The sequence below is a fragment of the Abramis brama genome (assembly GCF_963993115.1).
Source record: "Abramis brama genome assembly, chromosome: 10".
NCBI lineage: Eukaryota > Metazoa > Chordata > Actinopteri > Cypriniformes > Leuciscidae > Abramis > Abramis brama.
The window spans coordinates 1869166-1895602 of NC_139972.1; the positions used below are offsets into that span (position 1 = coordinate 1869166).

Sequence of the window (26437 nt, forward strand, 5' to 3'; positions counted from 1 at the left end):
TTGTTTTGGTTGTTTTCTATTAGTTTGCGGAGATGCTCAGCCCTGGCCGCTTTTAGGGCCTTTTTATAACGTGACATACTGTCTTTCCACGCGATTCTAAAGACCTCTAAATTAGTTTGTTTCCATTTACGCTCTAAATTACGGGTTTCTCTCTTTAGAACATGCGTAGTATTATTGTACCATGGTGCTTTAATTTTCTCTGTAACCTTTTTTAATCTAACGGGTGCAACAACATCCAATGTTCTAGAGAGAATGGTGCTCATAGTGCTAGTTAGTTCTTCTAGTTCATCTGTTTGTTTGGGTTCAGGCAGCAGCTGAGACAGATCAGACAAGCAACTCGAGAAATTATCTATGGTGGATGGAAGGATTGTTCTGCCTGGTCGAAAACGCGGCGCCGCATGACATATTACAGCAGTACGTAATATGCAAGTTACCAAGTAATGGTCAGTGACATCATCACTTTGTGGAATGATATCTATATCGGTTGGATCGGTTCCATATGATATAATTAAATCGAGTGTATGATTAAGACGATGAGTTGGTCCGGTGACGTTTTGTTTGACCCCAAAGGAATTTAATAAATCTATAAACGCAGCCCCTAACGCATCATTTGGATTATCTACGTGTATGTTAAAATCTCCAACAATTAATGCTTTATCTACATTGACCAATAGATCTGAGAGAAAATCTGCAAACTCTTTTAGGAAATCAGCGTAAGGCCCAGGCGGTCTATATACGGTAGCCAAGGCTAGAGATAATATGGATTTTTTTCTAACATCTAAGAGCGTAACATTTAGTACAAGTATTTCAAACGAAATAAACTTATAACCCGTTTTCTGAGTAACATTGAGAATATCTCTATAGACCGCTGCAACACCGCCGCCACGACCAATCAGACGGGGTTCGTGCTTATAGGAGTATCCTAATGGAGTAGACTCATTTAGACCGAAATAATCATTAGGTTTAAGCCAAGTTTCAGTAAGGCAAAGTACATCGAAGACACTCAATAACACACTTTAAACACACTCAATCTCAGCACAGTCAGGATTAACATAGTCCATTCATGTTAATTTTAGGAGAACACTGGATACTGTAGAGATTTTTCTCCAGGTTTAAAATCTACATCATGTTAATGTCACAGATTATGACATGGAGAAACACTATAGTACATCGATGACATGTCAGTGTGTGTATTATTAATGAGACTGCGTGTTCTTATCCTATGAGAAGACATTTCTCTTATTAATTTTTTTTTTTATGCAATCAAATGCTTACAGGTGACAGATACAACAAAAAACACCAAGGCCAACAAAACATACATAACCAACATGGTGTGTGTGTGTGTGTGTGTGTGTGTGTGTGTGTGTGTGTGTGTGTGTGCACGCACGTGTGCAAGTGTAACTGGGTTTGTGAGTGGAGGTATCTTAACAGAGGAACATCTTACAGACGTAATTAAAAATAATAAATAAATAATAAATAAATAAAAACATATTTATGAGAATAATAATAATGATGATGATGATAGTAAAAATAATAACTGGAGGATGAGGAAGATATGATAATATAGTCTTTTATAATAATACAATAATAGTAATAGTAGTAGCAATAATAACAGCAACTAGACTTTTCTTCAGGAATGAGGGGGAGGTTGGATGATAAGGAAGAGGACAAATAATAATAATAGTAATAATAACAGTAGTAAGGCTATTATTAATATGGTATTAAAAGGCTGCCTCTGATCCCTCCTTGGCCACGGCATAAGTTAGACCCCTGGCCACGCCACACTACAGTGGGTCACCAAAAAGAGGTGCTGCGGGGCCCGGGGCACGTTTATAACGTGATATAAGCGAATTGTGAAACTCACACGAATGCCGCTCATCTGTGCTTCCGCATCACTTCTCATGTGAGCTTCAGAATGCACTTGTGTCGCTTCACAATGATATCATTAACCCGTGTACGACCATTGGCTGGAAGTGAGTGTTTATAAATTTAAAAAGTGTAAAATATTGTGTTTTTTTGTCGTTTCACTGCGGAACACATTGATTCATCAACTTCCACCGGTTCCCGTCTCCTCCTTCCCACAATAACGAACTTTGCTACATCCGCTTTCTTACCCTTAAACATACACGGGTCTGTCACACAACCTGCTTTCTGGAATAACCCCCTGGTTTTCTCGTTCTTGTCTTGCCCTCTGGATTTGTTTGTTTGTTTGGACTGATTTTCTGAGCTCTGACCTTCTGCCTGTTTTAATGGACTATGACTTTGGATTGTGCTCTCAATTAACTGCGTTTGGTTTGTCAATCGTTGTGCTCAGTGCTGTCCGCAACCAAATCACAACAAGCACACTGCCGATCAAAAGCTTTGGATCGGGAAGATTTTTAATGTTTTTAAAAGAAGTCTCTTCTGCTCACCAAGGCTGCATTTATTTGATTAAAAATACAAAAAAAAACAAAAAAAAACAGTAATATTTCAGCATCATTACTCCAGTCTTCAGTGTCACATAATCCTTCAGAAATAATTTTAATAAAATGATTTGATGATCAAAAAACATTCATTATTATTATTATTATCAATGTTGAAAACTGTTGTGTACAATTTTTTCTGGATTCTTTGATGAATAGAAAGTTACACTTTACTATATACTACAATTTTACTATTACATTCACGTAGAAAAGAGTATTTTTTTTTTTTTTATCAAATAAATGCAGCAGAAAAGACTTCTTTTAAAGGGCCCCTATTATGCTATTTTAAAGTTTCCTAATGTTGTTTTGGAGTCTCCTACAACATGTTTACATGCATCAAAGCTAAAAAAAAAAAAACTGTTTAATTTCCTCATAATATACATTTGCACATCATCACATTTTCAGTGACTCTCAAATGACTCGTCAAATGAATCAATCTCTCTAAATCCCTCCTTTCCACAAGCTACTCTGCTCTGATTGGCCAGACAGCTCAGTCTGTTGTGATTGGTTTACCGTGTACAACGCGTCGAAAACAAAACCGCCCATTGCCATAACATCGTCAGCTGTCCTGAGGCTTCCTACACCGTAAACTAAACACAGTAACGAACAATGACGTCGATTTGACCAAATCAATGCGAGCGCGAGTCCGATGATGAAACACTGGATGAACTGTTATTCAACCCGAACCTCCATTGCAAGGATGACTCGAGCAGGACTCAGTGTTTCTCAGTGATACACTACTCAGTTTGAGGTACATTAAATGAGATGTTCCAACTGTAATTCCTCACCATCAGCATTAACAAGTGCATGTCCATCAACAAACCGATTATTTTACTTGTACTAATTTATTTACCGAGTATTTTTCTAATATATTGTGGTGAACACGTGGAAACTGTATCAATAACAGTGCAAGTATACATTAGCCGAGCTCTAGAGTGAATGATCTGATGTAACATAAACATTGGTAAAACAAATCTTGCTCCATGCTTAATCTTTCCTCAAAGTAGTGAGAACGACAGACAATCTGCATTAATAGACACAGTTATAGGTAATCGTGGCCCACAGCTGATTAGCAGAAGTATTTCAGTAAGACAGTGATAACGTGAGTTAGCCAGAAGCAGGAGACCTACACAATATAAAACTCAAAACTAAGTATTTTGAACACCATCTTTCAAGAGCAAGCGGTTTGTGAATCCTGCATTGAACTCTGAGATTTGAGAAGCAGTTGTCAGTAAAATAAAGGGAACACAGCAAAAGTTTAGGATTATACTGCTGTGATATCGTGGTAAAGATGAATTTTAACCACTGATTCTTCACATGCTCGTCCTTGGGCAGAGATCAACACACTGTAGAGCACAGCGCCGTCTTCTTAACATGATGCTATCCAGTATCCACAGGAATCAGCTGCTGGTTTGAGGTTCGAGTTTTCCCTGGTGTCTGCGCGCAATAAGTGGGCGGGCAATATGCTAATGTTTCGTCTTGGCGTCACAACGAAACGGCTTATGACTCGTTTGAAAAACGATTCATTTCATTGACTCAGAGTCGACTCTTACTTTTGAAAGACAATAAATTTATATACGGTGCACTTTCAGATTTAAAACTTTGCAGGATGTTTTCATTCACTTAGAGCTGTGTTACACACTACATGAAAGGTCATTTTCAAAAATCCATAATAGGGGCCCTTTAAAAACCTTAAAAATATTACCGATCCAAAACTTTTGACTGGTAGTGTATATGCATGTATTGCTTTGGAATCATCATTCGTCTCCACAACTGCATAATTACACCAACGGTTGTCTGTAATATGATGGTGCAGATAAAAACAACTCAGACTTATAATCCATATATCCATGAAGTACAGCAGATACCAATCTAACTGGCCATAAGAAATACTTCATATCTTAAAATACAAGATTGTAAGCACTTACCATTGTCATGTGACTCAATTACATCATTTTCAACTGTTGTGTAAAGTCATTAAAAAAATGAGCGCGCACACAAGTAGCAAGATGGGTGTTTATTATGTAATTTTGTGTATTTGACCAATCAAACGCCACAAAGCGGAACACACTGTCAGGCGGCACAAGAAGCCATTGTGTGAGTGCAGATTTGAGTTCTAATGTGCTTTTAAATCATCAAGCACGTCCCATTCCTTATTGTTCACTGTGGTTCTTAATCACTCTAAAGCAGGGGTCGGCAAGTAAGTTTGGCATCAGGCCAAAAAGTTGACTTAAAAGCCACTAGATGGTGGGCCAGAACATAGTCAAAGGATAATTTAACAAATTAATTGATGAAAAATGCAACTAGAATTGCCTGTAACAGACTCTTACTGTGTATTTTGTAACTGGTAGTGAGCTGTTACTCTGTGTTAAATCCTGTAGTAGGACAGTCATTAACAAAAATCCACATTTGTGTGGCGGTGTCCGGATTTTACACTGGATGAATTAATAAAGCAGTAGTGACACGTAACCTGGCAAGTGTCTTCATTCACCAACTTGCAACACAGACCGCCTTGCTAAAACTCACATATGTGGGAGATGCGGAATGGATAAAACTAACTCAAAAAATAAAAGAGGACTTGAATAAGCCCATTAATGTCATGTTTGAGTCATGATCTTAACAAACTATGTTTTATTTCCTCTTTCCATATTGTGAATAATAAATGTGTATCATTTTAATTAGCTTGTTACACAATGGAGCCTAACTTATTGTAATAATTATTTGACATAGCCTACTTTTACACTCAGAATTATTTCTTAGCATCCCACATACTAAACTGCATTTTCCTTTTTTTTGCGTGCTGGAGGTACGCTATTAGATCGTGTGCAGAGTGATGTTAACATTTAAGCTAGCTATAGAGAGAATGAGTCTAAAGAGGAAAGTTGACAGCGAAAATAGGGTATGAAAAGACAAGTATGCGTTCATCCTAACTAGTTTTGTGAAAGCAAAACCAGTGTGTCTGATCTGCGATGAAGCAATCCACGACGGAAATTGTGTGTGTTAGGACTGGGAGAAAATAAAAAAATCAAAATACTCAAAAATAGACAGAAACAGCAGTTGTAAGCGGCTTGAATGAAGTTTGGATATGCTTCATATTGAGAGCTATATTGCACTTTCTCTTTCCGTTTGTTCTGTTTTTCAAACACCGAACTTCAAACTCATCGACGCCACTTTGTTCATTCTTGAATTGAACTTTTGCCTGTTTGGTTTAGATTTAGCGGTTTTGGACCGCTGTCTTGAACTGAAAGTGACATGCGTCTGCTGTGCGATACTGTGAGTTGCTAGATGTGTCGCTCTTTCTCACGCAGGATTTGAAACGCCTGCACAAGCATTCAAAGCAAAGCGATAAAACTTAATTTTAAAGGAACACTCAACTCTTTATAAAATAGGTTTATAAATGATTGACCTTACAAATCTGAGGAAATGGCACACATTGTGTTCCCAGATGACCGTTATAAGCAACCTAAACTCACAGCACATGCAGAGATGGAGTTTGAGACGCTCCACTCATGTAAATGATAACAGTTCATGTGGAGCAGCATTTACTGTGAACAGAGCCGCTCTGAGATGATGAGAAATATAGCAGCGCTGAGAAATATTAAACCCACAGGGCACATACTGTATTTATTTGATTGAATCACAACCTTTGTGAATTCACAGTAGCACTATGGTATTGTTTTGTTTTTAAATGTTTTTAATATATCGTGCAGCCTTAGAAAATGGTCTAATAATGTGGTTCATGGACTCTTGTCTGTGGAATGAGTCACTTCCGGTATTTTGCCGGTTACTAAATATAAATTGCAATCAAAGATTTTTTTTTTAATTGAGTACTTGAATTTTATAGAGGAATTGTGACAGTCCTAATTACATTCATTAAAACTATTGGGAGTCGACATGATTACCATTCGTTAATTTTAATATCACATCTGTGTAAATGAAGAGTAAGAAATAACATTTTTCTGTTCAAGTGTTCAATCTCTCTTTCTTGAGTTGAGGTGATTGAGTGATTGATCTGTAAATGATTGAACACATGAGCTGCTCCTCAGTAACCTGATATGATCAACATCTAACACTCTTTACTTTAAATACAATCTCAGCACAGTCGGGACTTTAGTACATGAAGAACAAGATGAATTCATTCTTAATGACCATCACATCCATCTTTTTCTGTGATCATCTTTACACATTATTTAATGTGATATACATCATTTATATACGTATATAAGCTCTCACACAAATACACACAAATAACATGGTGAATCTCACTTACATCAAACATGGTGATTTGTGCTTTTTTTAAATTATGAAGTTTGTTGATTCGATTTATGCATCTGATCAGAGAGAGTGATGAGTATGTCATTGTTCTCTACAGGTTGAGGGATTGTGGTGTCACAGATGAAGGTTGTGCTGCTCTGGCTTCAGCTCTGAGATCAAACCCCTCACACCTGAGAACACTGAATCTGTCTGTGAATAAACTAGGAGACTCAGGAGTGAAGCTGTTCTCTGCTGGACTGGGGAATCCTCACTGTAAACTGGAGATACTGAGGTAAGATCATCTCTACCATAAAGACTCGGAGTGAATAAGGATTAATATGTAGATAGTGCATTCAATCTATCTTTGGCGTAAGCCCCATCCGGTGGTTCAGCGACAGATTCCTGCTTGAACCGTCAGATCCTGCCGGCGGTAGAAGGCAGCGGTGAGGAGTCTCCCTGAAGAGGAACATTTACATCTTCATACCTGGATACCTGCAGGGGCCCCTCGGTGATGACAGAAAAAATGATAACGCTAAATCTAAACCAAACAGGCAAAAGTTAAATTCAAGAATGAACAATGTGGCATCGATGAGTTTGAAGTTCGGTGTTTGAAAAAACAGAACAAACGGAAAGAGAAAGTGCAATATAGCTCTCTATATGAAGCATATCCCAAATTCATTCAAGCCGCTTACAACTGCTGTTTCTGTCTCTATTTTTGAGTAGTTTGATTTTTTGATTTTCTCCCAGTCCTAACACACAAAATGTCCTTCAAATGTTTGCAAATACATTAAACACACACACAAACACACACTCTCTCTCTCTCTCACACACACACACACACATGTTGGGTTTTCAGATTTTATGGGGACGTTCCATAGAAATGATTTTTATACTGTACAAACTGTATATTCAATCCCCTAATCCTAACTGATGTATTTTAACAACATAAACTAATGAGTATTTTATATATTTCATATTGACAGCATTATGCAGGATTGTTTTTTTTTTTAAGTGTCATGTTTATCTCTGGATATAGGCTTAATGTGTGTCATTGTTCTCTACAGGTTGAGGGATTGTGGTGTCACAGATGAAGGTTGTGCTGCTCTGGCTTCAGCTCTGAGATCAAACCCCTCACACCTGAGAAATCTGGATATGTCATATAATAAACTAGGAGATTCAGGAGTGAAGCTGCTGAAGGATCTGGAGGATGATCCACATTATAAACTGAAGACACTAGAGTAAGAATAGTTTTTAACGATTTTCATCATTATATTTTCATTTAAATTTCAAATGGCTGATTTACTCATTAGAAATAAAAGTAAAGGTTCAGGTTCAGTAACACCACGTGTGTGTGTGTGTGTGTGTGTGTGTGAATATTTTTTGCCTGAGATCATCAGATGATGAGTCTTAAATTCAGCTTCAGTTTCTGTAGGTCTCTGAACTTTAAACTGTTTAATATGAGTGTAATTCTGCTCATACTGTTGTGACTGATTGTGAAAATAATATTAATGTTATTTTCAGCTTTTCCCCTTTAACTGTCTCTATGGCATCTTTACACAGCCGAGTTAAGGCTGCTCTAAAGCAGCTCTGTGTCTGCTCAAAGTTCTGTGTAAAGACACAATGCCGCATAAAAGCAGACTTAAAATATGATGGGTCTGACCCACCTCAGCCCCTAGTATCAAAGATGACTCTGATATTGTTTTGGTTCAGTGTAAATGAACGCAAACTTGTGCCGCTCTAAACTACGTCATTGTCATGACAACCAAACGCGTGGCGCGATAATCAAGAAGCGGAAGACAAAACATATCGGCCTAGCTCCATATTGTTTTAGCCAAATTAAAAAATGTCAGCCAACAAGGGACAATAAAGTAAAAGTGTCCTGTACTCACATCGTGAAGCAAACAGTCTGCTTGACTGGCAGATCAACGCAACACTACATTTCTCTCAGATACGCTAAATGCTTATTCGGCGTATCTGTGTTATATTATATTCCAAAAATCATCTTCTTGAGGACGATATTTCACCCACACACGACCTGCCTAAAATGCTAATGATAGCATAATTGTTCTTTCTGGCTCTTTGAAAAAAAAAAAAAAAGAAAAACAACTTTCAGCCTTTCTTTTAATCCTGCGGTGATCTACCCGGTGTAATAATTAATCATTTCTTTTTTTCAGAACAATTAGAACTATTTTATTAAGAAATAGAAAATAGCTAATAGCATAAATCGGTACCATAGAATTATGACAAACATCAAAGTATGAGATAACTATAGCACGCAGAGGAAATTTTAAATTCTGTATTTTTATTTATCTCGAGTTTTATTTCTTTGTTTACTATTTAATTATTTTTAAATTCATTTTATAACAGTTTGTTAAAACTGTATTTTTAAAATAGTAATGTTCAATGAAGAGAAACAATAAACATTCAATAAACAAATCTCCTCAACTCCTTATGTGTGTGATAATCTGAGATTTGGGTTGTTTGTTATTAACTGATATTAAATTTGTAGTGAGTGTAATGATCATTTCTGCTGGTTCTGTATCAGCTGTCCGTTGTGTGAAAGTGACCTTTCATGTGCTTTTGATTTTGTAAAGTGACTTTGAGCATCAGATAGAAGCTATATTATCATGTTTGAGAATGAATTAATATAGATGATCTAGTTAGTTTTCTTATGAAAAGATTTGACAGATGTAATATCTCATACTGCATATGTGACTGTTTGTGTGTTTTATTTTAGATTATAGATGACAGTCTGATCTTCTGAAGATCATCTGATGGTAAATAAGGATCCACTACAGAGACTCACAGTCAACAGAATCAACAGACACAATCAACTAAACACTGTTAGCAACATGATAAAACATGCTAGCAAATTGTTAAATCAGGTGTGATGGTGATTTGCTCTTCCCGTCTGTGTTCTGCTCCATTTCACAGATATATGAGCTTTTCTGAACTCCTCGTTCAGCTCTGAAATCAGCATGAAAATGAATATAAATGTGTAAATGTGATGTATGTGGTCCCGCACATAAAGCACAGCTGCCATCAAATAACAACATGCCTGATGTTCAGTCAGCATATGTGTGAGTGTGTGGTGTGTGGAGGAGCACAAGCACTGAGAGAACACACTCCTGATAGACGTCTGAAGCACAGATGAAGGTCTGTGATGTCCAGCTGCTGTTTCCTCCGGCAGAACTGATTGTGCCGTTCACACTGTCCCAGGGTTTAGTGTGGCATCAGTAGCAGCTGAGAGTTCAGTGCAGGTGTGATGGAGAGATGCTCTTCTCATCTGTGTTCTGCTTCATCAATCCTCACATACAAACAGAAAGAGACCAGCACATCATTCATGTCTGAGACCTTCGTCACGTTTAACAGCAACTCTTTCAGAATGTGTGATTCTTCAAACTCTGAGGCTTTACCTGCACGACTGCACTGAAGAAACGTGTGTTGCCCAGATTACTGAGAGCCCTGACAGACACGACACCAGCGCTTCATGTGGAGCTGATTTCAGGCTTTTGGGATGTTGTCCTGTTTTTATGTCTTTCTTTCAACCTTTCCGCTTCTCTTTCGCTTTGTCCACCGTCTCTTCAGGATTCTCCATGATTCTCTCTTTCTTCCTCGCTTCTTATTCTCTGATAGTTATCATTGCAATATGTTACAAGACAATGTTCTTATTTTCAAACAGTAGGTCATAGATCCTAAATAATGTGCCTTAATATTGTTATGATAAAGTCACTAACAAAAACATTTAAATTCAGACTCTCTCAGGGGAATCTTGTCCCGACTGTCATCTGAAGTTTATAGAGTATACGGTATAATATAAAGGGACAATAATGTCTAATAAATTATTTTTTGGTTCAATAATTAACAAAAGAGGCAATTTTAACATTGAGCTAATTTTTTTGTAAATTTGGAGTGCTGTCAATACAGAGAACAACGACAAAAATCGAGGTTGTCTACACCGTTTTATCCTCTTTTTAAAATTTGCACCCTGTTGACTTCAATGGGGCAAGTTTTAAACCTGCTTTTAGCCTCTTAAAATCCTTGATGTGTCATTACAAGTGCACAGCCATTGTGAGTGATTCCTTCAGAGTGAACACGGGTGAATCTGACTGCAGTAGATGTGAAAGATATGAATAAAAATGATGTTATTTCAGCCAGCGCAAATACCTGTGTTTACATCCTGTTTTCGGTCAAAGTCTACAGTAGTCGATTGTCGAGTTCATGCGCGTGATCATAGGTAACTAAACCTATGCGTGTGAACTCGACAATCGACTACTGTGGACTTTGACCGAAAACAGGATGTAAACACAATCCCAAGTCATCCTGCCACCAGCAGGCGAGAAAAGAAAGTGCAGGGTCGTAACACTGTTCAAACCTGTAATCGATTCTCTAAGTCAGTGGTTCCCAAAGTGGGGGTCGCGGGACCCCGGTGCAGGGGTCGCGAGATGATTTTTTAAAAAAGTGGCCCTATATATTTTTGTTGCAATTAATTTAACCCTTTCGCACGTACGATCACACCAGGTAGATTTTCTGTTTGGTGAGTAGGCTAAACCTCAAAAGGCTATCCGCCACACTGGTGGGTGTATGTTCCCAAAATATTAAATTTTAAGCGTGCACGCGCTCTTCTACGAGCAGAGAGAGAGAGAGAACCCCGGCCGTGCGCGCGCATTCACTATTCAGAGCGACCAAGCGTCAAGCTTCCCCGTACTTTTTGCAGCTCAAGTCGGCGGCGGTGTGTACGTACAGTTAACGCTCTATCTGTTGACGGCGCTGAGAAAAAAGCTCCCGCCACTGGAAGAAGCGGTCGCCGCCCATTTGTGTCCTGCTGGCATTTGGAGAGCAAAGGCTGCGCACCCATCCGTGCAGAACATCTTCAGCACTCGCGGATCGTGCATACTCCGCCACTGCTTCTGCTTTACACACCATTCTTTTCTCGAGAAAAAGGAGTTTTCCCATAGCTTTTGCAACGCACTCGACTCGTTCCCTTATCTGTCAGGGAACCGAGGTAACATAAATAAGTAACCGATTACGTTCTGCCTTCCCTTCCACATGAGTCAGTAACAAAACTGAAAAAAAAAAAAAAAAAAAATGTAGTAATATTTGTGATAGTAATATTTCATATATTTCTCACATTTTGATCAATATATATATATATTAGAGGTGGGCATAGATTAATTTTTTTAATCTAGATTAATCTAGATTAATTTTGAAATTAATCTAGATTAATCTAGATTAAAATGGCTCATTTGAATTCTGCCGAAGGCATTCAGAATATGTGTGCTACCCAAATAATGACTATAAAAGAACGGGTTTCTCAAGCCAGGTGGCGCATTAGACCAGGGGCTCATCTCCTGTTTCCAAAATGCATCACAAACTGCTTGAGAAAGCTGTTCTACTCATAGACTGTAAAGGTTACTACTGTACTGTTACCGTCCATAGGCAACATTAGGTAGGCCTATGTTATTATCAACTACTATAGGCTATCAATTAGGGATGGGCGATATGGCCTAAAATCTATATTGTGATATACATTGCAGCCTCTTGCGATAACGATATACAGTATATTATAATAAAACCATTTCAGAACAGGTTACACAGACCCTGCTAAACAACTGCTAAATGTATTTTTTTTAAAGGAGAAGTTCACTTTTAAAATGAAAATTCTGTCATCATATACTCACCCTCATGTTGTTTCAAAGCTGTATGAATTTCTTTCTTCTGCTGAACAGAAAGGAAGATATTTAGAAGAATATCAGTAACCAGACAGTTTTTGGGTCCCATTGACTTCCATAGTAGGAAAAAAATATACTATGGAAGTCATTGGGACCCAAAAACTGTCTGGTTACTGATATTCTTCTAAATATCTTCCTTTCTGTTCAGCAGAAGAAAGAAATTCATACAGCTTTGAAACAACATGAGGGTGAGTATATGATGACAGAATTTTCATTTTAAAAGTGAACTTCTCCTTTAAAGGGTATATGTAGTTTTGAGAACATATATTGTGCAAAACTGTGAGTATACAACATAATTTTGCAGATAAATAAAATTTAAGTACACTAGCTGCAGAGACTTAAGTAGGTCTAATGTTTATTATAGCTTTATGAAACCCCAAATTTAAAGTGATAATATTGTCTAACTGATGTCTTTTCAGTTAAAAAGAAACACAACAACGATTCTTAAAATCGGGCGTAGACAGAGATTATGTGTTAACGTTACACCACTAAGATATATTGGAATGAGAATAATACGCGCGCGCTGGTATTCAGTGATATCATGTTTCGTTTTGAATTTGAGGTGGTAGAACGGATTAGTCGTGTGTTAACTTACCGAACCGTTACCCCACACACTCTGTCTATAGTTTGCTGCTGTTTGTCGGACGGCTTAAATCCGAACCAAGTCCAAATAATGGATGTTGCAGCTTTCACTTTCAGCCGTGTTTACTTAAGATGACGACGAATATGCGTTGCAGCCGGGTTTACCTCGCGGCCGCGGGTAGATTGCGTCATCATCTCCCAACCCAACTTGGGGAATAGATTAACGGCGATATTTTTTTTATCGCGCGATAAGAGTCTCGCGTTAACGCAGCGCGTTAACGCCGATAACGGCCCACCACTAATATATATAGAGATTTTTTTTATTATACATTTCAAATTTTGCTCTGGACATGTTTTTATGTTTGTATTCAACATAATAGGCCTAACGTTACCTTATTATCTCAATTAAAAGTACTGAAATGAATGTATATGTGACAAAAAAAGGCTGTTTATTATTTTGGCCGGTAAAAATATGCTTGGCTGGTGGATTTTTTCATCTACCAGTCCCCATGGCAGGTGAGCCAAAAAGTTAATTTCGGACCCTGGGGTGGGGGAGGTGCGGGGTCGCGGGGCAGCAGCGCATTTATCATGGGGGTCGCGGGCTAACAAGTTTGGGAACCCCTGCTCTAAGTCACGGATAAAGTTTTGGCTTTTTACGAAGGATCATTCTGAGTTTGCCACTAATGTTTTAATTTCTTACGCACCACTGACAGATCATTGCCTTATTTCGTTCATTTTGACACCAACAAAAAAACATAGTATTTAAAATTCAAAACAAGGGAAGTTTCAAAACGGTTTGGTAAACAAAAAAAGCAAAGAACAGAAGCAAAGGGAGTTGTTTAATTTAAGAAATTAATGCTTGTGGTAATACACAGGAAATTACTCAAGATGTTGATTAATTACTTTCTCTTCAAACTAAATTAGATCATTTGTATTTAATGAAAGCACAAGAAGCTTTTGTAAGGTCTCGTGCAAAATGGCTGGAAGAAGGAGAGAAGAATACAGCATATTTTTATCAGTTAGAAAAGAGGAGACAACAAAGCATCAGTCAATAGTTTGATTATTAATGATGAGGTAATCACAAACCCAAAATTAATATCCGCAGAAATAATATTATTATTTATTTATTCTTCTTCATATTCTGACAAAAATGGTATGGAAATTCTAGAAAATATAAAATATTTAAAGAAAGCTGTGATTGACATGAGATTGGAGGAAATTGAGTCTGCTATTGAAAAGTGATTTTAGGTAAATCTCAGGATGGTTTGATTACACATTTTTACTCTTTTATTTATTTATTTATTTGACAGGGACAGTGTGCATTAATTAGCATTGATGCAAATGCACCAGAATTAGCCAAAAGGCTATTTTTCATCCGTTGTCCCTGGACAGATCTTAAAATTGTCTACCTAAAAAAAAAACACAATAAAAAGATTACAATGAACAATACAAATATAAAAAGCAATAAAATAGATATAACTCCTCACATCCTGTTAATAAATACAAGTTTACCAAAATACAGACATTATATAAAAATAAATAAATAAAAATAATATTATACACATTGACACCGCAGAGACACAAGTGGCAGCAGGTTGGGTTGAGTGAAGATACATATTCTTATTAGTGCTGACATGTCTGATGTGTTATGAGCCAGTTTTTTAGATGTTTTTTAAACAGAGTGTATGTGGTGAATTCTCTGATGTTCTGAGGGACAGAGTTCCATTCCTGTGCTGCTGTGACAGAAAAGGCACTTTGACTAAAAGCACTTTTCCGTAAAGGAACAACACAGTCTCCTCGGGCCGACCCTCGTGTTACTCTCTGTGTGGTGTTTCTGATGTTTACAAACTGACTCAGTGGAGGAGATGACAGACCATGGATGATTTTGTAAAACAGACAGAGGTTTGAATACTTAATGACATTTTCCCAACTTAAAAGCTTAAGCTTTTCTAAAATGGCACAATGATGATACCTAAATGGTTTTTTATCCACAATTTTGATTGTCTGTTTATAAAGTGACTCTATAGATTTTAGTGTTGTTTTATTTGCCCGTGACCAGGTTGTAAGATATAACTCCTCACATCCTGTTAATAAATACAAGTTTACCAAAATACAGACATTATATAAAAATAAATAAATAAAAATAATATTATACACATTGACACCGCAGAGACACAAGTGGCAGCAGGTTGGGTTGAGTGAAGATACATATTCTTATTAGTGCTGACATGTCTGATGTGTTATGAGCCAGTTTTTTAGATGTTTTTTAAACAGAGTGTATGTGGTGAATTCTCTGATGTTCTGAGGGACAGAGTTCCATTCCTGTGCTGCTGTGACAGAAAAGGCACTTTGACTAAAAGCACTTTTCCGTAAAGGAACAACACAGTCTCCTCGGGCCGACCCTCGTGTTACTCTCTGTGTGGTGTTTCTGATGTTTACAAACTGACTCAGTGGAGGAGATGACAGACCATGGATGATTTTGTAAAACAGACAGAGGTTTGAATACTTAATGACATTTTCCCAACTTAAAAGCTTAAGCTTTTCTAAAATGGCACAATGATGATACCTAAATGGTTTTTTATCCACAATTTTGATTGTCTGTTTATAAAGTGACTCTATAGATTTTAGTGTTGTTTTATTTGCCCGTGACCAGGTTGTAAGACAGTAAGTGATATGAGACAGAACCATACTGTACATGAACATTTTAGCTGCTTTAAGTGACAAATTTGATCTTATGAACCGGAAATTTGCGATGTTAAATTTGACTCTATTGCAGACCTTTTTTATCTGTGATTTAAAAGTTAGTTTAGAGTCTATTATGATGCCTAAGTATTTGAATTCTGACACAACTTTTATTTTTTCCCCTGTCACATAAATATCTGCCTGATTATTTGCAATGTTTGATTTAGAAAAGAACATTGAAACTGTTTTATTTACATTAAGTTTTAAGCAGGATTGATTTAGCCATTCAGAGACATGGGCCATAGACTGTGTGAGTTTTTCAGCAACTTGTTTTGTGTTTTTACCATGGGTATAAATGACTGTGTCGTCTGCGTACATCTGAATATGGACGCCTGGACAAACAGAAGGGAGGTCGTTTATATAAAGTGAAAATAGCAGTGGCCCCAAAATAGAACCTTGAGAAACCCCCGTGGACATGGCGAGGGGCGGTGAGTGGTAATCCCTGATCCTGACTGACTGTGAGCGATTCGATAGATATGATTCTATCCATTTTATTGCATCTGAGGAAAAATTAAATTTACTTAGTTTGATTAATAATATTTCATGGTTTACAGTGTCAAAAGCTTTTTTTAAATCGAGAAACACAGCTCCAACCACGCCACCTTTATCCAGTAAATGTTTGATATTTTCTATGAAAAAACAATTAGCAGTTTCCGTGGAGTGTTGAGTTCTAAAACCAAATTGCATTGAATGAAGAGAAAATGTAGTGGTATTCAAATGTGTTATTATTTGTTGGGAAATTAGTTTCTCTGCAACTTTTGACACTGTAGGTATGATGCTGATTGGTCTGTAATTGTCCACTGACAATGGATCTCCATTTTTGAGAATTGGAACAACAGCAGCTGACATCCACACATTTGGAAATACTGCCTCAATAAAGGAGGGATTGACAATTTTGGTTACTGGTGTTAATAATGTGGAACTGAGTTCTTTCAGCATGCACAACTCTTTTTAAACTCTTTAATATATGTTATGTATTTAATTTCTTCTTTTTGTTTCTTTAGGTTTGTGTTGTTTATTTATTCTGTTTGCTGCTATTTGGACTTCTTGGAATTGTAATTTTTGTCTTTTTGAGGTTTGTTTGGTATTTTGTGTTTCTTCAAGCATTAAAAAACATCTTACTCCAGGGGATCTCACTTAATTTTATCCTTTATTATACAGATACGTTTTGATATAAAAACATGAATAATCATTTTCTGCAGGATTCATGTGATTTTCAGAGACTGATGCTGTTCTGTGGTTTATTTCCTGTCTCCAGTCAGAGTAGATCATGTGTCGAATCCAGAAAGCCCTGTTAGACTACATACTCTTTTCTGACCACAACGTTCAGTTCAACTGAAGGTGTTTTTCAGGCTGTGCCGTGAAGGAGAAAACATGATATATTAACAAAGAACCAACATCAAAATAGTAAGTACTTTCATGAAATATTTCAGTGCACTGGGACACATGGATCATATTTGCTTTCAAGGTGAAGTGAATGAGTGATATTAAATATGACTTGGCTTATAGACTATAAAATTATATATTTAACATATTTAACATTATTCTCTGTGAGTGTCTATCATTTCTTAACTGCATGTTTAATGTTGGGATTTTGAGAAAACTAAATATCTATTAAAAATAAATAAAAAATAATAATGGACATAAATTTAGTAATACGGTTATTATAAATCCATTTTCACGTGACTGTGTGAGTGTAATGCAACGGATCTAAACAAAACTGAAGAATAAACAAAAGAACAAAACTATATGGTAAAAAGATAATCACAAAAAAAAAAACTTTAGCTTGCAAGGTTCTCTCAATAGAAAGTTCATTCAAAGTTATCAGGTCTGTAATCAGTCCCTCTAGGATTTCACGATTTTTTTTGTGTGATTTTTGCGATCAAAATGACTGATTTTGTGATGGTAATTTCCAGAAATTTGTGAAAAAATTTGTGATTTTATAATTAGGACATTGCATTTATCATAATAGTATTATGTCAGATGCACAATAGTCATACATGACACAAATCACAAACAAATCACAAACAAAATGCATAAAGCTTGTTTATTTTGTTCATTGTTGGTTCACTGCCATTCAGTTTGCCAGACAAGTAGGACAGGTATCTTCTCTTGCAACCCCCTGCCATGTAAAACATCTGACTGAAGTCATTTTTTCATTTTTCATTTTTTATTTTTATTGCTCCATTGTAAAACACAAAACATTTCATTTTCTTCTTTAGATAATTTAAATTCCCATGTGCAAAAGGGAGCAGAAAGAAGATAAAATCGTATAATATCTGTCCCCTATTCCAAAAAGCAAAATAACCTTTCTTAAGCAGCTTACAGCCAAAATTACATTGACAACAAACAATGTTGGTTTAAATATCAGCATTCATGCAGTATAATAAAGTACATCATAAAGGTGTTCAAGTCTGTGAAGGGTTTGCGGAAGACACCTCCAATCAAATTCATAATGTGTGCCATGCAGGAAATATGGATGGAATGAGGAAAAAGGGACTTCAGTGCTTCTCTGTATGCTTTCAGCTTGTATGCCGCATTGTTTGTATAAAACAATGACATCTTCATTGGCAATGTTGTACTCTTGAAGAGTTTTGACAACTGTTACAGCCATCGAAACAGTGGAGTGATTGCATTTCTCCATGAAGACTGTATTCACTAGATGTGCAAGGATTCTTCCAGATCCATCTTTTTTTAGTGGTGTGATCAATATGTTTAATACACATCTTCCCTCCACATCTGGAGTTTCATCAAATATTACAGCAACTGGCTCCCCTGAAAGTTTTACTTTTAGTCGTTCCTTCTCCTGTCTGTACACTTCTCCTAGGTATATCTCTTGGAGCTGGTGGGACTTGGGGATGCTTCCACCATTTGTGACCTTTTCATTTAGAAACTTTCTCACTAAGGGATGATCAGACTTGGAAAGGGGGATATTTAGTGCGGTGCACAGCTTTACCTAGTCTTCACAAATCTGAAAGAATAATAAAAGGTTTCTTTTTCTTTTTTCTTTTTTTTTTTTACAACACAAGACCAGGAACATCCAAGTAATTATTTAAATAATCAAGTAAACACTCAGTAATGAAATAAGAACAAAGGAACAAATAACAAAAAGAAACAGGACAAATAAATACAAGGATACAGTTACAAACAGTGGATAATTTAAGTTTTTTTTTATTTTTATTGTGCTGTATTGTTGCTTGATTAACATTAACAACACTGACAACAGCAGGTAAATTAGGTTACTTTAAGACCTACTACAGTAATGACGTCCCAATCAGTTATTACTAATTGTTTTACATAAATACTCACCAAGATGAATATTTTGAAGTAATTGTAGCTATGTGTATTTGTTCAAGCGCTATAAAGAGAATTCAATACTCTAACGCTGACAGGCGGTGACAAGCAGTCAGTCAGTCACACACACACACACACACACACACACACACACACACACACACACACACACACACACACACATACTGCAGTCAGGCAGTCACTCAGTCAAAGAGAGAATGTCACTCGACTGGCTGAAATTCGTTCTCTTTCGTGGTATACTGCGCTTTTAATAATTATTTTTAGTACCATCAAGCATATCATACTTTTTGTGATGTCATTCAATCATGTTAAACGCTTTAATAAGTTTGCCGTAGCCTACTGCCCAACGAAAACTGTTCGGATATCAGCTGATTCTACGGTGGCCCAGTAGTGCACAACACAACGACATTTAAAAAGCAAACATAAGTTCACAACACAACGAAATTAATCCACAACACAACGGAAACAAGCCACAACACAACGGAAAATCTACAACACAACGGAAATAAGCCACAACACAACGGAAATAAGCCACAACACAACGGAAATAAGCCACAACACAACGGAAATAAGCCACAACACAACGGAAATAAGCCACAACACAACGGAAATAAGCCACAACACAACGGAAATAAGCCACAACACAACGGAAAATCTACAACACAACGAAATAAAGCCACAACACAACGGAAATGCTCCCGACCACTAGACGGCTCTCGGAGCGCGATAAAGTTAGTTTTCCTTGCCATTGTTCATTAGAGAGTCAGCAGTCTATAAAAATATATCAACACCACGATTAGTTTTAACAGTATGTAGCTAACCATTGTATATCGACATTTATTAATTCTAAATCACCTACGTGCATTATAGCTGCATATTTATACTCTAGAATGCTTTGACGCGCTACCACAGCGCATGATCCCTGAGGGAACGTCTGCCAATTCCTCCAAGTTGTTAAAACGTATAATTTGTAATAATTAAAATTACTTAGTTTTAACATTCAAAAACAGAAATGTTCAAAATCCAAAGCTTGATTGTATTTGATAGTAGACTGACTTAATACAGGTGAATTTTCCAATACCCTTCATGTATTTACAGTAAACAATTATTTTTTTTAGGACATTTCTGTAAAAGTTATTTTTTCTTTTATCATGTTTCAAAGGTTGTAGTTCCTATTAACCAGACTGACTTACAACAGGTGAAATTGTGCCAATAGCTCCCTGTATGCACAGTACAAGATTTGTTTTTTATGCAAACATTAAGCCTAAATCAAGTTTTTTTTTTCATGTCACAAAGCTTGGTTCCTAGTGACCAGACTGACTTATTATAGGTGGAATTGTGCCAATTCCTTCCTATTTCACCAAATGGTTTTTACTTTTATTTATCAAATTATATTATAATAAATTATACGTTTTAACCACTTGGAGGAATTGCCAGATGTTCTCTTATGGATCATGCGCTGTGGTAGCGCGTCCAAGCATTCTCGAGTATAAATCAAATACGCAGCTATAATTCATGTAGGTTATTTTGAAGTAATATTTTATGTCGATATACACTGTTAAAACTAATCGTGGTATTGATATATTAAGACTGCTGACTCTATAGAACAATGGCTAGGAAAACTAACTTTATCGCGCTCCGAGAACCCTCTAGTGGTCGGGAGCATTTCTGTTGTGTTGTGGCTTTATTTCATTGTGTTGTAGATTTTCCGTTGTGTTGTGGCTTAATTTCGTTGTGTTGTGAACTTATGTTTGCTTTTTACATTTCGTTGTGTAGTGCACTACTGGGCCACCGTATGATTCAGCTACATAGCCGGATATAAAAAAAAGAACAAATCTTTAGTGATTTGGCACTTAAATCGTCATACCACACAGCAATATAAAACAACGCAAGAATCACTTTTGCTTACTTCATTTCGATCATGTCCAGCGGACGTCATCCTTGAAGCCATCTCTGACATGGTTAGCTGCTTGCGTTTCCTCTGATTCCACAGGTCTGTTTGTCTGAGATGTTTGCTCCCGCTTAGATGATAGTCGATAGTAGACTGCAAAACAATTTACCCCCACTCTCGTGCAATATATCAGGATATTGCTTAGCCCAGTCCTTGGTGCTTATGTGAGAGGGCAGGTGAGACAAATTTTCTTTCGCCATGTTTCTGACAGACTGCTCATAGACATCACGCATGCGCAACATCTGTATCCACGTAAAAATGCATTGAAATTTTAATTAAACTAGAGATATTTCAATTGGGTGATTATAATTTAATGTTTTGTGAGGTCTTTTTCATTTTTGTGATTATTTTGCGGTTAAATTAGGAATTATGCAGGATCGCAAAAAATGTGACATCCCAGCTAACACAGTACGTTGTGACGACGTCGTCAGTTAGTCGCCATTTGGTCAGCGTGACATTACTTTATGACAACGTTGTGAGGACGTCGTGGTAAAGTTCCATTTTTTAGAATCTTGGCTAACGTTCCAGAGACGTTGTGGGCACGTCCTCAAAAGACGTCGCTAGTTTATCCCATGGAGAACGTTGTAGAGACGTGGTCCACTGGTCTCCTGATAACTTAATAAAATCTTTGATGAATTAAGTAAATGTTCCATATAATATCCAAATGGCATATTATCACTAGGATAATATTTGTAATGCATTTATTTATATAATTGCAATTATCTGGAAAGTTACCAGGAGACCAGCGGACCACGTCTCTACAACGTTCTCCATGGGATAAACTAGCGACGTCTTTTGAGGACGTGCCCACAACGTTTCTGGAACGTTAGCCAAGATTCTAAAAAATGGAACTTTACCACGACGTCCTCACAACCTTGTCATAAATATAAACGTTGTATATAATTATTATTATTATTGTTATTATTATTATTAAGGAGGTTGGGTGTTCGTAAAAACAACAATACAAAAAATCTTCAAACTGAACTTCAAACTTGAACAACTTCAAAATGAGTTTTAAATTCATGAGATTTGTATTTATGTAATGTGTTAATTCTAGATGTTTATTTATGTAAATGCTGCGTGACTGACGTGTTTTATGAGCATGCGGGTTGAACATTCGAGTAACAGTTTTAGCTTTTAACCCTGGAGCGGCGCAGAGTTGCCATGGAAACGGCGCAGCAACCTGATAGCAGCAAATCTCCCTCTCTTGCTGTTGTTTTCACTGCTTTCAGGTGAGTTTAGTCCTTCTTACAGTCTATGGTTTAGTCTCTAAAATCACACACATAATATCAGTGTTGCCAACTTAGCGCCTTTGTCGCTATTTTTAGCGGCTTTTCAGACCCCTTTAGCGACATTTTTTCAAAAAAGCGACTAGCGACAAATCTAGCTACTTTTTGGACAAACCTCAGTAACCTCCAAATGTTGCCAGCACAGTCCTGCGAGCGCGAGGTTTGCGTTCTCCTCACCGTTACAGACCTCTCTCTGCGTCTACAGTGAATGGCTGAGAGAGGAGCAGCAGCACGGCAGCTGACAGACGTGAATGAGCAGTGTTGTTTCCATGGTCGGACTTATCACTTATCTTTTGTTTTATATTTAAAGAATTTAGTTTGACCATTTTATTTTATTACTTGTGCTTATCCGTTGTAATACTCACTATCACAGGTGCTTTAGTTCACCCAGTTCCCGAACTCTCTCAATTCAGATAATTTTACACATAGCCTATAAAAGAAATAGTCATTCAACAGCTACTAGTTCTATTGTCTGACAAAAAAAAATTAGTAAATGAGAACAACTTTATTGGACATTCGGCTATATTATATTATATTATATTATATTATAGGATAGTATAGTATAGTATAGTATAGTATCATATTATATTAAAATACAGTATGTGAGCATGATTTTAACGAGAAAAAACATTAGGCAGGCAGAACGCAAGTATGCCGCGATGACGTCATTAATATGGTAATTGACGTATGACGTCATCTAGCGACATTTAGCGACTTTTAGGGGAGGCGTTAGCTACTTTCCTTTGAAAATAGTTGGCAACAGTGCATAATATACACAACTGTTCCTGACACTTTTCTTACGTCTTATTGACACATCTGTTGAATATTTACTTTATAGAAATGGTTTAGCGTCTTCGAAAAAGTCCGTTAGCATCTCAACCGTTTTCAGAAGAGGTAACTTAACGTTAGCAGCTAACGTTAGGCTAACCTAAGCTCTTGTTTGCAAAAGTTTGGGCTTATAATCACATCTTTGTGTAGATTAGAGGTTATGATAGTTTTGTAAAGGTTTTGCTGGCAGTTGAATGGGTGATTAGAAGTTGACTAATATAATTAACAAACTGATATTTAACATAAATGTATGTGCTGTTAATCGATGACGTCACTTAAACTGAGCTAAAATTGTCTGAAACTAGTTTAAATGCGTTTTGATCTTTCGCGGTAAAGAAATATTGATAAATGTTATTTTAGCAGCGACAAAAGAACCCCTCTACAGCAGAGGGGAAGCTCCACGATTTCGACAGAGAAGTGAGAAACACAGGTGAACTGAGGAAGCTTATTAAATAACTTCATATCCATTTTCCCCCACCATATTTTTACCTATATTACTGACTCATTTATTTGATTAAAAATACAGTAAAACAATAATATTGTGAAATAATATTAACATTTAAAATAACTCTTTCTATATGTGAATATATTGTAAAATGCAATTTATTCCTGTGATCAAAGCTGAATTGTCAGCATCATTACTCCAGTCTTCAGTGTCACATGATCCTTCAGAAATCATTCTAATATGATGATTTGATGCTCAATATTTTTTCTGATTATTATTATGTTGAAAACAGTTATGCTGCTTCATGTTTTTTTTGCAAACTACCATTCAAATGTTAAGGGTCAGTAAGATTTTGGAAGACATTAATTGCAAGAATGGATTACATTTATCAAAAGTGACAGTAAAGACTTTTATAATGTTATAGCCTAAGATTTAACTTTCAAACTTTTCTTTGAACTTTATATTGATCAAAAAATCCTGAAAAGGGCATCATAGTTTACACAAAAATCTTAAGCAGCTCAACTGTTTTCAACACTGATAATCATAAATGTTTCTTGAGCATCAAAGCATCATATTATAATGATTTATGAAGGATCATGTGACTGGAATAATTGAGTAAAAGACTGTTATCAAAGCAAAGCAGCTTTGATAACAGGAACAAAATTACAGTTTAAAATACATTAAAATAGAAAACAGCTATTTTACATTTTAATGATATTCACAATATTAATGTTTTTACTGTATTTTCGAAAAACTGCATTAAAAGCCGTAGATTGGCAACATTAATAAAGTACTCCTCTGTTTTAGCTGCCTTAAGAAGGTGACAGTGCAGCTCGGGATAAGGAAGAGGAGGAGGAATACGTAAGTTAGACAATTTTCTTATTCCTTTCTAACAAAAAACTATAAACCTGACTACAATAGTATGGTACATTTTTTATTTTCCAGCTTCCAGTTTGCAAAGATCCAAAGTGAATATAGAGAGAGACCATCCTCCTCTCCTTGCCTCAGAAGACCCTGCCCTCCGCTGGTGGGGTAAGAAAGAAACTCTTCCTCTTCTCCCACAGCTCTCCATCATCTCCTTCTGCCTCCTCAACACTGTCTGAAAGAGCGCTTTCCACAGCTGGGACGCAGTCATCATGCTCATTTTCTTGAACAAAAAACTCTTTATGTATATTTTTGTGGGCAAAATAATACAGGAGAAATGCTAGAAATCTATATTGTTCCTTTTACATATCTTTACTCTTTATGAATGATTTTTTTATTTATTTTTGTTAGCTTCAGAGAAGCTCAAGGACTATAGATCTTTGGTAATTGTCGCATTGTTCAGGTTTAGCTACTGGTAGTGAAGCAATGAAGCACATCACCACCAGACATTTGTAGCAGGAGCCTCATAGGACACTAGAGGAAACAAGTGAACCTATTTCTGCAAATAAAATTAATAATTAAGAAAATGTTGAATCTTTTCATTTCTTTTTTTAAGGTCTTTATTGTTTTTCCGCCAAATTATAGAGAGTAGTATTAATAAGAATATCAAACACTTTTTTTCAATAAAAATAATAAAACATTTTAATAGTTGGCTACATTATTCATTGATTTTTTTTTTTTGATTAATTAATTGATGTTGCATTTCTGTACTCGTCTGTTAACATGGTTAAAAAAATCGTTAATGTTCAAAATGTATTGGCTTAGTTTGTACAAAGTAACACTGAATAAATGCTGATTAATAAATTAATGCAGTGTGTTTTTTTTGGGCCATTTTCTATTTAGAAAGAACATTGTAGCCGGATCTACTTCTCTCTGTTTATGTCTATGGCGAGTCAACGCAGGTACTGTGCTACTCCGCAGTGGTTTAAAATAGTCCGGATATAAACACGTATTATAGGCGTACCGTAGTGATTCAGGAAAAGACAAAAACATCGGTTGGAAGATGGATTCATGATGTACTCGCTCATTGTATACATTTTATGAATTTTGAACAAAAAAAGTTACATGGCACCATTGCAGATACCTCCATTGATAGTCTGCGCAACTAAAGTGAAAGTAAGTTAGAGTTCACCTTATGACATTTTAAGCAGGTAAAATACCAACACGACACGGAAAAACAGAGCATCAAAGTGTAATAGAAACTTTTACACAGGAATTTCCATGTTCATGATGTTAAAGCTGGAGGATTTGAGATCCTGTATCTTGTAAAAGTTTGATCAAGTGTGTGAGTGTTCATGTGTGTGACTTTCTCGTATTAATATGAATCTCTGGAGGTCATTTTAAGTGATTGTTTTATATGAAACCTTGAATAAAGGGTTTCTTTCACTTCAGTGTTTCTTTTGTGTTTCACGATGTCTGTGATTCTTCAGGAGTTTAACAGCATGTGTGTAAACATGAGCTTGAGTTAACGCAGTCACATGATCCTTTTTCTCCCACACTCCAGATATGTTCAGCTAAATTATGAATGTTGTTTAATTTAATCATAGAATTTAGTGTGTGAATGTTTCTTCATTCAGAGTCAGTGGAGGAGATCAAACTCATCAGATTCTCCTGCATCTTCATCATGGCTGATTCACAAGGATCCAGAGATGGAGATTTTTCTCCAGGACACAGGTACTTTCAACAAACACTGTTAAATATTGTGTTACATCTCAGAAAAAGATCTCACACATCACAGAAACAGTTTACAGAAAAATATTATATTTCATTGCCTATTTTTGACTGTTTTTGTTTTAAAATTAATATGAAAGGTTAAATAAAAAGATCATAAAGTTTCCTCAAAGTGCTTTTTGATGAAAGATGAGTGTGTTTATATTAATATGGTTCCACTCATAAAGAATGAACACAGTATT

General features: G+C 36.4%; 2 protein-coding genes across 3 annotated transcripts in view; both read left to right on the plus strand.

Annotated features, from left to right (window-relative positions):
• Nucleotides 1-11785, plus strand: part of LOC311091366 (NACHT, LRR and PYD domains-containing protein 3-like) — a 31778-nt gene extending 19993 nt beyond the window's left edge. Inside the window, exons 8-11 of one of the 2 annotated variants that reach the window (XM_084127294.1) lie at nt 6835-7008; nt 7781-7954; nt 9454-9493; nt 9651-11779. In XM_084127294.1, the coding sequence (XP_083983420.1) occupies nt 6835-7008; nt 7781-7954; nt 9454-9460 (355 nt within the window). In that variant the 3' untranslated portion in view covers nt 9461-9493; nt 9651-11779. Of the gene's footprint in view, nt 1-6834; nt 7009-7780; nt 7955-9453 lie in introns of both variants that reach the window. The other variant, XM_084127293.1, reaches the window with a different exon arrangement.
• Nucleotides 11786-25512: 13727 nt separating this feature from the next.
• Nucleotides 25513-26437, plus strand: part of LOC311091365 (NACHT, LRR and PYD domains-containing protein 3-like) — a 40953-nt gene continuing 40028 nt past the window's right edge. The window contains exons 1-2 of the mRNA XM_084127292.1: nt 25513-25640; nt 26102-26198. Of these exons, the coding sequence (XP_083983418.1) occupies nt 26149-26198 (50 nt within the window). The 5' untranslated portion in view covers nt 25513-25640; nt 26102-26148. The remainder of the gene's footprint in view (nt 25641-26101; nt 26199-26437) is intronic.